At 36.8% G+C, this 14,906-nt stretch overlaps 1 protein-coding gene across 12 annotated transcripts in view; it reads left to right on the top strand.

Moving 5' to 3' along the window:
* The window catches only part of PLPPR5 (phospholipid phosphatase related 5), a 263,660-nt gene that overhangs the window by 29,413 nt on the left and 219,341 nt on the right, over positions 1-14,906 (top strand). For 3 of the 12 annotated variants that reach the window (XR_011811196.1, XR_011811195.1, XM_072042081.1), the window contains exon 1: positions 3,807-4,136. The exons of 4 other annotated variants lie outside the window; for them this stretch is intronic. Coding sequence is in view for 6 of the 8 variants with exons in the window: in XM_072042081.1 (XP_071898182.1) it covers positions 4,005-4,136 (132 nt within the window). In the remaining 2 variants the exon portion in view is untranslated. Of the gene's footprint in view, positions 1-3,797; positions 4,137-14,906 lie in introns of those variants that run through there. 5 more of the 12 variants (XM_072042085.1, XM_072042088.1, XM_072042086.1 and 2 more) reach the window with 5 other exon arrangements.

Genomic DNA, 14,906 nt, shown 5'->3' with positions numbered 1-14,906 from the left:
ATGTCTACTATCTCTATTTATTCATTTGATTTGTTGCACAGCTTGTAGAACTGTTTTCTTACAGCACATAAACATAACATGAATACATCTAAAAGAGATAAGGCAGACTCTGGGATGAAACAAAGCATCAGTCTGAAAGTGGTAGAATGGTAACTAAAGAAAGTGACATTTTCCAGTAATAGACTTTGCTAAGAAATTTCATGTTGTTTCATCTGAAAATTAAATGCTCTCTGTTTTCTTTGTTGACTCTGATGCACACTGCACTTTATCATGCACTCTTTTTCCTACTGTTCATTTTTCCCAGGAAGGACAAAAGAAAATTTTATAGAATTTGAAACATCTGCTTTCTCTTGATAATTCTAATGTGTAGTGATATGCATGTCAGTACCAGAAACTGCCCAGAACCTCTCAAACTACCACCCAATACTAAATATAAAAAGATAGTATAACTTTTCTTGGCCACATTACTTTGTTGAGCATTGTGATTAAGGTGATGCATACACATTTACTGTATAGATGTACAGTAAGTCTGCAAAACTAATGCTGTTATACACTTAGTCTTATGTTCTGTTTTCAATGTCCCATAGATTTTCAGATCATTTTAACAGTATTGCATTTATCAAATGGAAGAAGCTAGCTTTAACAAATTATTGCTTCCCATATAGGATCAAATTGTGCAGATTAAAACCGATTTGTAACTATAATTTGTCAACCTATATTCCTCTCACAGTTTCAGTTAGCTATGACTTTAGTCTTCACGGCTAGTTACGAGTTATTTCATAGCATTACTGTGTGCTGTTAAGTATTTGCCAAGTTTTACCCCAAAGGTATTTGCATTTCAGTTCTGAGTAAAATTCTTCCTGTACAGTAGGTGATTTGCAAGGTACTTTGTGATATTTGGTGATAAAAGGTGCTATGTAAATTATCTTTACTACCATATGGCCTGTTCGTGTTTTCAGTTCAAATCCGCTGGGAGAAATCTCTCGGCAAAATCAACAGAAGCACATCTGGTCCCCATGCAGCCTATGACAGAAAATTCTTTTGGTTTGATTAGTCCTTCCATGGAAGTTCAAATGAATTAGATGTAAGAGGAAGAAACAAAGCTTCTCAAAAATGAAAACCACTCTACAATGTGTTTGAGATGTGCCAGAAGCTGTTCTCAGTAGGGACAAACATAACAGATTTTAAATTGGCTTGGTCAGAGTGAAAATCACTTGTAAGAGCACTGTTTACAAACCATCTGGATTTTCGGGTCAGTAGTTTGCTGCAGAAACACTCCAGACACTGCATATTCAAGCAGAACATAATAGATTTACTAAGTTCTTCATTTCCTCTGTTGCTGACCACCGTTGTGCAGATACAAAAATAAATGATGACTGCTGGTGCAGCTATATTCTGTGCTGCTTTCAGGTGAGGGAAACAAATAGTCTTACCAGTGGGATATGCTGATTGTCATGCCTGAGATGCAGGCAGTTTCCTTCTACCGCTTACAGAAAAGCATGCCAAATTTGTGTCAGTGTTTCTTTCCATTGCAGCCTCTTGTAATCTGAAAATATTTTCAAAATAAAAATGACAATGCTAGTGAGAATGAACTTTGACAGCAGTATAATGAAATGTGTGGGAGGAAGCACTCTGTGCAGAATTTGAAAGAAAATCCAATTCCACCTCCAGTCCTGCAAGATGTGGTATTGGACCAAGGACTTTCAGTGTACAGTCTAATTCATGCGTGGTGAGAATAGTCCCTTCTGGTGCATGCAATGTTAATACTCCAGGGTTTTCTCCATCTGTTGTCATGTATGCTTCAAGTGTAACCTCTTTGAGGCAGGAAGGTAATTTTTTTCATGCATTTACTGTGCCTAGCACAATCAGACACTATTACAGAGATATGTTCACTACTGTAGCACAAGTAACATTTTTTTTCCTTGGATAAATCACTCTGAATAATATCACTCCTATGTTTATAATCTACTTCCTAAAAACATATGTATTTTTTATAACTGAGTACAGATATAAAAGTTACCTCAATACTTTAATGAAAGTCTAGATTTTCAGGTAATATAAGTTGTGGATATCTAATGACAAATTAAAGTAAAAATTAACCAAACAGCATCAGCAGAAAAGACTTTTTCTACTGCTAGGAAGATAATAACATTAATCACCCATAGTGAAGATAGGAAAAGGAAACTGGGCTTCCTCATGGCTCTCAACTCTGATGGATTAACATGATTTCTAAAGCATACATATAAACCTGCCACCTCTGCCCAAGCAGAAGACCCTACTTCTCTGTCCATGAGCATGAGGAAGCTGGACTGCATTTCTGGAGCCATGTTAGGAGGAGCACTCTTATCTGTAATCCTTCTGCAATAAAGAAGGTTAACTCACATGGGTGTATTGGTGTGGGTCTACAGTGTTTGAGATGAAGTGTTTGTAAGTCAGGCCTGTTAATGGCTGGAATGAACTACCAAAGAGTGTGATGGACTATCCATCTTCAAAGTCTAAACTGAATGGTTGATGGTTTTGAAGAAGTTTTGTGGGCTTCTAAATATAAAATTAGAGTATTTAATGACTCTTTCTGGACCTTATGTGTTAAAAGCCTTAAAAGTTTATCATGTATCAAGAAGGAGGTACATAAAAGGAAGACCCTGTCTCTATATAGCAACTTCTATATAGAAGAAAATTTAATCTGAGACTGCCTTTTTTCTTCCTGGTATTGACTATACCCAACAATTAATGAAAAACAGTTATTTTTTAGCCTATTAATAGGTCACATATAAGAAATAGATTAGACTCATGTTTGCGTATTTACTTATCCTTTGTCCTGTTAACAACCCACACTTTCAGCAGTGAGCAGTTTTCTAGCAGGGAGTGCTGGAAAGCCAGATGAATGATGTCTGGCTTGTTTGTTACTCAGTTGAAGTACGTTTTGTTTGGCATCAGAGGGGAAGAATTACATTATCATTGGGAGAAATGAAGATGTGGTTTTGCATCTTTTGGATGATGAACATCTCTATCAAATATGTTTCATAAGATATTTTGTACTGGAAGAGCTTTGGTAAAAGTGCTTTTTCTAAGAAAGACTGCTTGAAGGAATTAGGAAGACAGTTGGGAAATACAATTTTCCTCCAGGAAAACGTTCAAGTAATTTTTTTCTTAAAAGATTTTTATTTTTCATCCCGAGTTAAGATAAAAAGCCACTAGTCTGCAGTCTCTCTGGGAGTAAAAATAATGTTTTAGGAGAACATGGCTGGAAATTTCAGTTCACCTTTAGCTGCGAAGAGGTAATACCTCTTTGGAACTGCTGTATTTTTCAAAGTCCATTCATTTCTTTTAGGAAAGCACTTGTTAGCTGATCATGTACTTCTTTCCTCATAATTTTGACCAGCTTAAATAGTTTGCCAGACATGGATGTGATTATGCATGTGAGTGGAAGATTGCAATGACTCATTACACTACGCAGAATTCAGTTCCAGCTTACTCAGACCGCAACAGATCACACACAGTTCAGCCAACTGCTAAAAAGAAGTCACTTCTGCTAGAAGGCAAAAATAGCACACTTTTGGTCAAGGAAAAATAGCAAACTGTTGTCTTAGAGCAGTGCAAGTTTCATTTAACTGGATCCCAGAAAATGCCCTTTGGCCTGAATTTTCTCTTTATTGTGTGTCTGTACTGGTGTCTGTGGTAAGGTGCTGGCTACATGTCTGGTGGGTTCTGGGTGATTCCAGAAGCTTCTGGCCACTTCCAGCTGGTTCCGAATGGTTCCAGCTGGTTCCGAATGGTTCCAGAATGTTCTGGAACCGCTGTGGAACCATCCCCTCGCAGGGCACAGCAGAGCCTGCTGGTGCCTCTGTGAAAACATGTAGAAGAAAGGAGAAAATGCCAGCCGGGCAGCAAGGGGTGAGGACAAAAGTGTGAGGAGCAGCCCTGTGAGAAGCCAGGTCCAAGAAGGGGGGCAGGAGAGGGGCTGCAGGTGCCAGAGCAGCTCCCTCAAGGCCTGTGGGGACCCCATGCCAGAGCAGGTCCTGCAGAAAGTAGCGCAGAGGCTGTCTCTCAGGATCCCTTCCACGCCCCTGAGGTGGAGCAGGCCTGTGCTCTCTCCCACATGCTTCAGGAAGATGGCTTCGACCCTGAGGAGATTGGTGAGTAGGCAGGGTTTGGCCCTCTGCCGCTTCCCGGGCATGTCCAGAAAACTGGTGTTGGGCCGGATGACCCAACCAAACAACTTCAAGCACAATAGTGTTTTATAATCTAAAGTGACAGAGAAAAATAAGAGACTTTTTCTTGTATATTTACTTGTTTATTTCCAGTGTATGTTTAGAACATTAAGATCAAATCTATTACTCACCTGAGTGTATCTTATTTGACACAAACAGGGATTGCAGAATCAGGTCCTCATCTGAATTATTTAGTGTAAATGTGTATAAAACAGGGACTAAATCAATTAAAGGCAGCAGAGATGAAACAGAATCCTTCTGTCTTTCAATGAGAACAGTGAGAGCTCTCTCTCACACTCTTTGACGCTTTTTTTTTTCTTTCTCTTTTTTTTTTTTTTAATTAGAGTTTATAGCAATTACTTGTACCCTTGGCAATTTAACTGAACTTAACCAGACTGAGATCTCATCAGGTTTTAATTGTGTGGTTCAACCATTATTAAAATAAGCCTGCTCCTCTTTACCACATTTTTGATCAGTTAGAGACATTGCATAACTCAGTGTCATGTAGCCTGGGGCACTTGCACATGGACGTGGGTATGACGCTGCTGGGTAGACTGGTCTGATTGCAACTTGTAAATTCTCAGTGTAGGCAAATTGTTATGTAACTGCAATAAAATGTCTAATCTCCCTTTGCCCACAGCTGTCACACATGGCTAGATTCATGGTGAGCCCAAAACAGTTAGGTTGAAGGCAGTAGAAATTATTCTGCTCTGTACCAGCTGAGCATCCAGGCCACAACGTATATGGAAATCATAAAGCTTCTGCTTTGGTTTCTGATTTTTTTTCTGATATTTCAATGTTTAGTGTTTACATATGTGTGTACAGTTAATCCTGATCCTATGTTTGGATAAAAATAGGATTAATCTTTTCTATCATTTTGCACATATATATAATGTTGAAAAGTAACTCTTGCTTTATTTTCTTGCAATTTGGAAACCAAGGAAAGGTGTAAGAATTCATTTGTTATTTGGATAGTTGATGAAGACATATGAACCTAAAAGAAAGTGGAATGGACAGGGCTCTGGTGGCCACTGAGGCTCTTCTGGTTTATTGAGAGGCTTGGTAATTCCTGGAGCATGGTGAGGTGAATGTTTTCCAATGTCACTCGCTAGTATTCATGTTATCGCTGTGACAGTGAGCCTTTGAGCATGAGACTGTGAGATGCTGACTGCTAACGTATTAGCCAGCTTGCTAAAGAAGGGTTCATACCAAAAAAGTGTTACAGCAGCACTCAGGGAAATTGTACTGCAAATGTCCTAGAGAAACTGTGAGGAATGTGGGTTTGGGGATTGGCCCAGGCTGTCTGGCCCAGGTACTGTGTGCATCCCACTCTTTCTCAGGCTGTGTCCCTGCCAACTATATATGTTATTTATTTATTTATTTATGTCATTTGACTACCCCATCACACTTAGGAATATTGGGGGGATAAGTTTGTTTCAGTGATCCACCTGTGGTGAAATAGGCATTGTTGCCTCAAGGCTCTGGTGTGATCACAGACAGCAGTGCTAGTGTTTCCACTGTCAAACCATCAGTGAACCAAGTAGGGCAGGGTGATTTTTCCCATCTCCAGTGCAGCTCTAGCGTAGATGAGCAGAATGTTCTGCCCACAGCCATTAGAATCTGCAGTATGCAATGGCTGCAGCAAGAGAAAAGTAGAAACGCCTGTGTGTGAACTGGTTATCTGAGGAAATTCATGAGTATGCAGAAGTTTTGAGCTGGAATGGGATGAAGCAATTGAGGTTGAAAACAAAAAAAAAAAGTCTAAACAAGGCTGAATGTTCTGTAGAGAACATTCAGCATATGCCTATACTGGTAATATCTACTTTAGTAGTTCTTAGAGAAAGTCATTCAGTTAGAGCAGAATTGCAGCAGTTAAATGGCTGAGAACTATTTGAGAAGTATTAACATTTTTAAGGCTTTTGATTCTGCTTTTGTCCTTCCTACCTGTTAGGTCTAAATTATCTTTTCAGCTACCAGTCTTCAACCCACTGTGATGTTATCTTAGTTGATTTTTCTAGATATATAAAAGAAATGAATTTCTGCAATCTGTAAATAAGCAATTTTTCCTTCCTGCTACAAATGATGCTATGTCCTGAGCTCTCACTAAAATACCAGTGAATAATGAACATTGTATGTTTATATTTAATATCTATTCTCATTTAACTGTGACTATTAAATATCTGCCTGGAATAGAAAGGATATTTATTGCAAAATAGTGAAAATTCTGCAGGTATTTTGCAGTTTTTAGCTATATCAACACCTAGCATTTTATTAAATAACAGCAATATTATATTTACCTTATTTCATTAAATCCTTCCTATATCGTTATGTGCATTATTTTTCACAAATGCCTAAATAAGAAATGCAGTGTATTTTGAGGCAGCATTGTGATGTGCCTTTGTGAAACGGACTCTTGGCCTATGCTTCCACCAGGGGGCAGGACGAGACAAAAATTAAGGACTTGGGGAGGGGGTGGTGATGCTGGGCACGTGGGGGGGAATGACAAAAACAGCCCTGCTTTTAGTATTTGTTCCCTTCATTTTCTGCAAAACCACAATCTCTGCAGCAGTACGACTATCTGAGGAAAGCAAGCTCCCTCTTTTTGTTCTGTAAACAATTCTTGGCTTCTGCTTCAGTGAATATGTATTACTGTTTCTGAAACACTCTTTGTCCTCACAAACATAAGCCCTATGATCTAGGTACAGAAGCATTTTAATATTATATAAAGCTATATAATAAATCTGTATGTCTCTAATACTGTAAAACAACAACAAAACAACCAACAAACCAAAACCAAAAACAACAAAAAGTATGGTGTTTTAAAATCTCCTCTGCAGCATTTTAGCTATTATTTTTCTTGAGCACAGTTTGAAGATAATTCTGGGCACTACAATTCAAGACCACAGCAGCGTATTGTCCTTTGTAAAAACACAGTAGCAGGAGCCTAAGGCTTATGCCATACCCAATTACAGGAGGACTCTGACGTCTTAACTGTTTCTTGTGTCTAGAAATAATGCAGCAGGCAGCCTACTTTCTAAGATATTGTAGAGACCCACTTGTGCAATGATGGAAATGGACCACTGACTGACGACTGCTCAGCCCAACCATAAGCAAAATAGTTGTGAAGAGCAAAAATTACGTTTATTCATATAAAAGTGGATGTGCTTGTAAGGAATGCTGTTCATAATTAATTATAGCTTAATCCCAGATGATCCAAATACTCATCTCTGAGCAAAAAGATTGTGCAAGACTTTCTAGTAATTACAGTACAGAATTTAGTATCTGAAAGAGGAGATGAATCATCTGAGAACAGAAATATATCAACTAGTTCCCAGGCTGCTCCAAACCTATAGCTGAGGTGAGAAGCCGGTAGCTGTTACCTGTATATTATCTGTATATTATTGCACACAGCCATGATTTTACGTGTATGCTATCAAAGAGGTACTAATGACCCCGCACCAGTAACCACCAGGCACCAGTAACAAGGGTGAGAGTGAGCGAGTTTTCATTCATCATAGCTTTTAATAGGAACAACGAACTGTTCTACCTCTTCGCTTTGGTAGTGAACAGGTAGCTTTAAATTGACAGTGTGCTTAGCTTTGCCAAAGGATTTCCCAAGCTTAAGAGATGTGTTTCTGCCTTCACCAGCAAAGCAAGGTAGAGGAAGAGGGTCTTTTAAGACCTGTAATGAAAGATTCCACAAACTTGACTATCTCTGGAGTTGATAGAATTGTGAAATGATCTTTTGTTATTTACTATATATTTAGATGGAATCCAAGATACTCTTAAAGGTTATCAATTGGATTATGGTAACTTCCCCTTAAATAGATGCAAATATTGTATTGATGCAAACGTTATATTGAATTATATTGAAATATATATATGTATTACATCTATATAATATATGGCATATATGAATGTAATAACATATAATTGCATGTAGTTTGAGCAACATATATGCATTTATATTGGGTATAAGGAAGAAACTTTTCAAGACAAGGGTGGTGAGATACTGGAACACATTTTCTATAAAAGTTATGGATTGCCCATCACTGGAAGTGTTCAGAGTTAGATTGGATGGGGCTTTAAGCAACCTGATCTAATGAAAGATGTTCTTGCCCATGGCAGGGCTTTGGATGAGTTGATCTTTAAAAGTGCCTTCCAACCCAAGCCATTCTATGATAATTTATTTGTGTAAAAATTATCTACGATTATATTTATATAAAATGTTATTTCGAACATCAAGTGCTATAAGCAATTTTTGTACTATCCTGCTAAAATGTCTTCAGAAAACTCTTGCATTTAAGTGCAGAAAAATATACCTTACAGAAAAATAATATCTTGTATCAAACAGATGTAGTCTGATAGGAAAAAGGGAGGTAACTAACGCAGATTTGCTGAGATGATTTTTTCCTATTCCTATAAATAGACTGAAAAGAAAATATTTAACCATTATTACTGAACCATTCATTCAAAAATCAAAACCCTGAAAAATGTATCAAAAACATTTATTAAGATTCTTTTTATTTCCCTTCACTTTTGCTTATAGTTGCATTTGTTTCATGTTTTAGGCTTTCCCCACTGGCTACTGCAGTTAAAAACTTGGTAAAAGAAATAAAATCTGTGCTTTGTCACAGACTTTCTGAGTTCGTAACTGGGGTAATGTGCCTGTTTCCCCACTGCCATAGGGAAGGGGCAGTGAGGGAATCTCTGTCTGAGTATGTTATTTCAAAGGGAATGAGGCAGCAGAGAACAGATGAAGGCCTGGGTAAGGCAAACAGTGAAAAAAGAACTAAAGGGAAAAAATTTCCTCAGGCATATTAGTATGCACCAACTTCCAGAGGTATAAATATCTACACAAAGTGCAAGCCAGAAACAATACTTTTACTATTTTTTTCCCCTCAGTAGAACAATTCAGGAAGTGTCTTTGTGGGAGTTTCACAGTTGGCTTAAATTCAGAATCAGAAAGTTTCCAGCTAAAAACATTTGGCAGAAACCAAAATTCTAAAGCAGCTGCAGAGACCATTCTGTTTTGTCAGTGGTTTATATCTCATTTTCCTCCCTTGGGCTTTCCAAGGCTCTACTGTGAAGAGTGCTCTGGTAGTGGTAACATGGCTTCTCGGTGGAGCTACTCAGGAGGCTCCCTGATATATCTAATTGCTCTGTATTTCCACATCAGGTTATAAACTGGAACAGGTAGTATGTGAATTCATAAATGTTTACCTACTAGGCAAGTATAGTTCTGTCACATGACAAGGAAATACATTAATATGCCTACAGAATGCTTAAATAGTAACAGGAAGTTCAGGCTCTGAATTATAACACTAAATCAGAATCTGGTGAGTGAAATAAATTTATAGGGTTAACCTGGATGCAACAGAGATCAGAATCTGCCTCAGATTTAGTGATAAATAAAAGTCATGAAAGTATCCACATTTTTGTCGTAAATGCATACATTTCTTGAAGGTGTGTGTTTCAGTGACCAAACCTGCATTTTATCTTACTGGAAGCTTAAAATACATACATCTTGTTTTTAAGCTATTTAAGATTATTAGATAATTTAGATGTATGTTTAGATCTACGTTTAGATGTAGAGCTTAGGGGTATGGTTTAGTGGAGGACTGTTAGCGTTAGGTCAGAGGTTGGACTCGATGATCTTGAGGTCTCTTCCAACCTAGAAATTCTGTGATTCTGTGATAATGTGAGGTATTCAGAATGTCAAACCCAGACCATCTAATTTTTTTTTTTTTGTTAAGTCTGCGATCTTAGATGAATCAAATGTAATGATCTTAAATTCTGAATGCAATTCTGAAATGTGGTTATCTTACTATGTTTTATAAGATTTATTAGATAATTATTAGAGAGATACTAAATGTCTCTTGGGAACATTCAGTTGATATGTTTCCAGTTTCCACTGGAAAATGACAGAAAGAAACTGGTATATGTTTGGCATTCACAATATAGTAGAGTTCAAATGCTTTTTTTTTTTTTTTTTTCCTGTTTCATAATACATTCTTGATTTTTTTAACTGTCTAGACCATCTTCATATATGTATATAAATGTGTGTGTAAATATATATATAAAGTTCTTCATTTGTTATTAATTCAACATGATGGATAGGAGAAACTAGGGGCTGAAAGTGAAAGTACCCTAATTAGAATGGAAGGAAAAGGAAGATCAGGGGAGATGAGATAATATACATTGTTGTGGGTTTTTCCCAGTGAACAGATTCTGATGAGGTGTCTTGGTGGTGACAGGAGTTAAGGAGCACTTATGCTGCTGTGCAGCCTTTTTAGTTCTACTGCAGCTACTTCCAGGCATAAAAAGTCAAAGTACTGAGTCCATCCCTTTGCACCAGGGTGACTGCAAAAACATGATCTGACCTCAACTATGTTGCTTAGATACAATTGATTAATGTGTTATGGATGCAATTTGCATTTTTTTCTAAAGCAAAACATAATATAGAATTTCCAGTTAGTTTGCAGCAAATGGTAAGTTTTAGGGAAAAAATAGTAAACTGAGGAAAAACTGAGTGCAACGATATAAATTTTGTCCTTGATTTATTTGTAATTATGACAGTTAATTCAAAGCTTCTTCAAAGCCTTTCAGATATGTACTGCTTTCTCATTTGAGAATCTCAGCAGTGCTAGAAGCATTAATTAAATAACCTTCTTAATAACTCTGTGAAGGAAGTTAGTTATTGTATGATACTCATTTTAGAGTGATAAAACAAGGCAGTGAGAAGTATTATATATAATTAAGTATTTTGGTAGTATCTGAAGTGTGAATTTGACAGGTAGATTTGGGATCTATAAACAGTCTACAAAAAATAGCCACCTGGGGGATATCTTAGTTTGAGAACAAGAAATCATTTTCTGAACTTGATACCCTTGGACTTTTGATTGTTGGACCAAAAAGCTGTCAAACACATTAGGTGAATGGCACTCTGAATTTCAGTATCTACAGGAACAGAAGTAAGTACAAATATCTTTTGTGAAGAAATAGCTTCCATTTAGTATTTTGAACTTCTTTGGACCAAAACATTCCAATAAAGTCTTGGAATATTAGTCTAATAATATAATACTCTCAGGTATTTTTCTAGAATTTACATTACAGACAGAAGCCTCAAAACATGAGTACAGCTAATGACTTGTGTGTTAATATCTTCTAGTGTCTTTTATTGCAGAAGTCATCTTTTCTTTTGAACACTGGCTTGAGGAAGCCTGAGTCATTATTTTTAATGCTAATGTTAGTAATATTGTGTACTGTATGAATTCTTCCTGATGTGAAAGTGATATTTTGGATCATAAAAAAAAAGATGGAAATGCTGACAAAATGGTAAAAGATGATGTAGAATCTTTGCTATGTTTTAATGAAAAAATAACCCAAACCCTCAGGGTCAGCACTCAAAGCTTATGTGAGGATAAATTATATCCTACAGCATGGAGAGGAGAAGGAACTCCAAAAAATTCCTGTAAGGCAGCTAAGGATGATTATTTAAATTTATTGTTACATTCAGTGACAACTTTTGTTATACTGGAAAGAAGAAAGAAACAAACAACAAACAGTTATTTCTCCTTGTGTTTGAGTTTTGATCAGATGCTTTGACTCACTTCCTTTGTCCACTAAGCTACCGGCAGGTTGTATGAGCCCAGCCAGAGGAGGGAAAAGACAGTCTCTGTTTCTCTGCACACATGTAGACTGATTTTGGAGTATGGAGATTAATATGGAGATTGGGACTAGTCATCTGCAGCTTCAGTGGACCACCCAAGCAATACCAACTGTCAAGCTTGCAGAGAGGGCCCAAATCCATGGTCTTTCTGTGGCCAGGAAAGAAAGAATGGAAAACCATACAGCTCCAATATACATGGACACTTGTTAACCAGGTAGTTATGAGGGAATGTATTTTGGTACATTTCCATATTATCTTTAGTAAGTAATGTCCACACTTCAAGCGTTAACTGAAAAGCATTGCTGAAAGAAGTGGCTAGGAAGTTAGCTGATTGTCACTGTGTGATAAATTGACATGCAGCCATCAAGAGCTGCAGATTGCTCTTGGCTATGCTGCTGTGCATCCCACAGTGTGCAGTTCCTCTCTTGGTGGTCTGATACGGCCTGATTTCAGAGCTCTTCAGCATTGATTTCACATGTATCCACTCTACCTCTCAGCCTCATCAAGGTGTGAAATTAGACACTTCATTAAATATCTTATATATACAATTAGTTCCAGCTAAGAGCCTTAATGACTAAGAGAAAATTCTTTCTTGGGTGAAAAAAGTGCAGTATAGATGCAATGTCCTCTTTTCTTGGGGGATGCGGGAATGCAAAGTGTGAAGATAATCTATAGATAGATGTGTATATACTGTGGGGTTGGAATCACCTTCAGATTTTTTTGCTATATCTTTTATTTCTTCTGTAACTTTAGTTATGATGTGAAATAAATATGTTTAATGTTGGTTTAACTGAGAAAACAGAAGAAAAAACATAAATCTAACAGAAAGGCTATAGATATGCTCTCAGCTTGCAGATATCTTCTTCAGCACTGTTTCCATGGAAATTTTTATAGTGCCTGGAGGGAGTGAAGTGCAGGTCACAGATCTGCAGAGCTACAGTAGGCTCTCAGCCCAGTTAGGCAGAATCTGACAGCAACAAATGGGCATATCTTTGAATGGAGCAGTTCTGCTTTCAGAGGAAAAATGTAATCTCTTATAAAAATGTGTCTTTGAAAGAAAAATATTAATCTCTATGGCAGTTTGGTGTGAAATCGGAACCAAGAGCTGTCGGTTTTCATAATGAAAGCAGTTTCCACATCTCTTCTCTTTGCTCCCCCTCCCCTTACTACTTGAAGTCATTAAGGGCCTCATCACATTTATGAGAGCAGAATTCTAAGTACCATTTTGGATAATTACTGGATATTACAGTTTGGTTAGTTATTTTACCTGGGACACACTCAGACAGAGCACCTAAAAATTTTGGCAAATGCTGTGGATACTGCCAGTCATCAAGGAACATACTATTAGTTTTATTTATATTAAAATATGTTTTAAACTAGACACCTAAAATGTACAGAATATATATGTATTTTTTTCTCATCCCAAAGTTACAAAAATATAATATATAAATTTCTGTGACAGCCTTCCATGAGAAGGAACGCTTCCTATAAAGAATTTGTAAAAAGAGGTGAACAGACATATGGACCACAGTTTGAATTAAGTATCAATCTTTCATTTTGTCACAAATTACCTTTAAGTATTACTGCAATATTAATGATTTTCTTACCTCTGTCTTGCCAGGAAATAACCCTTAGTACCATTTGACATATATAGTATATAATGAGGCTAACAATGAAGATAGATATTGACCAGCTCTCATTTTCCTGAAACAGGATGTTGACTGCAGTATTATGTCCTGCTTTGGGTTGCAGTCAGAACCATATAAAATGGGATGCAACTGAGTGTTGTTCATTGGTTTTCAGATACACTGCAGAAAGGTATCAGTCCCTTCCAAGTGCAATTGTGTTAATTTCAGCTGTTTATAGTTGGTTTTCTGGAGGTAAGGTCTATGCAGTGTTTTTTTGTTTGTTTGTTTTTCTGTCTGTGGTTACCACAGCATGAATCTATTATTGGCCTATTAGAAGGAAAAAAAAAAAAGTGAAAATGTTGTAAGCTTTTCCTCTTTAACACTTTTAATATTCTCTTTTCTTCTTAACACCAAAGCAATTTGTTATTCTCAACATTAACTCTTAAAACAAAACAAAACCAACCAAACAAAAAACAAACAAACAAGGGAAATAATTTCTTAATCTCTTTCCTCTTAGTTTATTAGAGAATAATGAATAACTTCGTCTACTCCTCGCATATTAAGATATGCCATGGAGTTGCCTATGGCATATACAGGCTGCCTGTGGACCAGATACTATGGAAGGAACTGTAGTATAATACATAATAGCGAAGGTTTCTTGGGGAAAAAACAAACAAACATAAACAAACAAACAAGCCCTCATAGCATATTATTTGTTTGTCTAGGAATGAATTTTTTGCATGAGTAAATCTTGGGGTGACAGCATACCATGTCTGCTGTATATATCTTGCAAGTAACTTTTCTCATGTCCTAAGTGCACTGACAAGTTTAAGTATTGCAGAGGAAGCTTTCTTTTTATTTTGGGTCTTTCTTTCCTTTTTTTTTTTTTTTTTTTCATTGTCTAAAATTGTCTAGAATAAAGAAAAAATTTTCTCTTACTGATCCTTCTTTTTATCTTCACTTGACTGACATAATATAAAATAAGCTCATCTAGTCTATGTGTCTCTCCTAATCATAGCTTCTTAAAGAAAGGAAAGAAGTATTGAATGTCTGTCTTTTGTTCTTTAAAGAATCTCTTGATCCATAAAACCAATTCCATACCAGCATTATGACAAGGTGCCTACACTTTTTTTAAATGTACTTTCCGACACATATTCACTTTTTTTTCCTATGAAAGATACTCCAATTAGCACAGTGTTTCAAACAGTTCAATTAGGCAGGCCTCTTTATCAACTCAGGTGTAAAAATCTTAGTGGTGTCTGCTGGCTGGAGGTTAAATATTAACCACACTCTAGAAATTCAGCACTCACCTCATTAATCCGTTTGAAACCATCTGTCATAAAAAAATGCAATATGCCACATCACTTTTTTTTTTCCCCACTTTTGGCATCTGCC

This window comes from Anas platyrhynchos, chromosome 8 (genome assembly GCF_047663525.1).
Source record: "Anas platyrhynchos isolate ZD024472 breed Pekin duck chromosome 8, IASCAAS_PekinDuck_T2T, whole genome shotgun sequence".
NCBI lineage: Eukaryota > Metazoa > Chordata > Aves > Anseriformes > Anatidae > Anas > Anas platyrhynchos.
The sequence above is the reverse complement of the archived record's forward strand: the minus strand, read 5'-3'. Positions and strand labels throughout refer to the sequence as shown.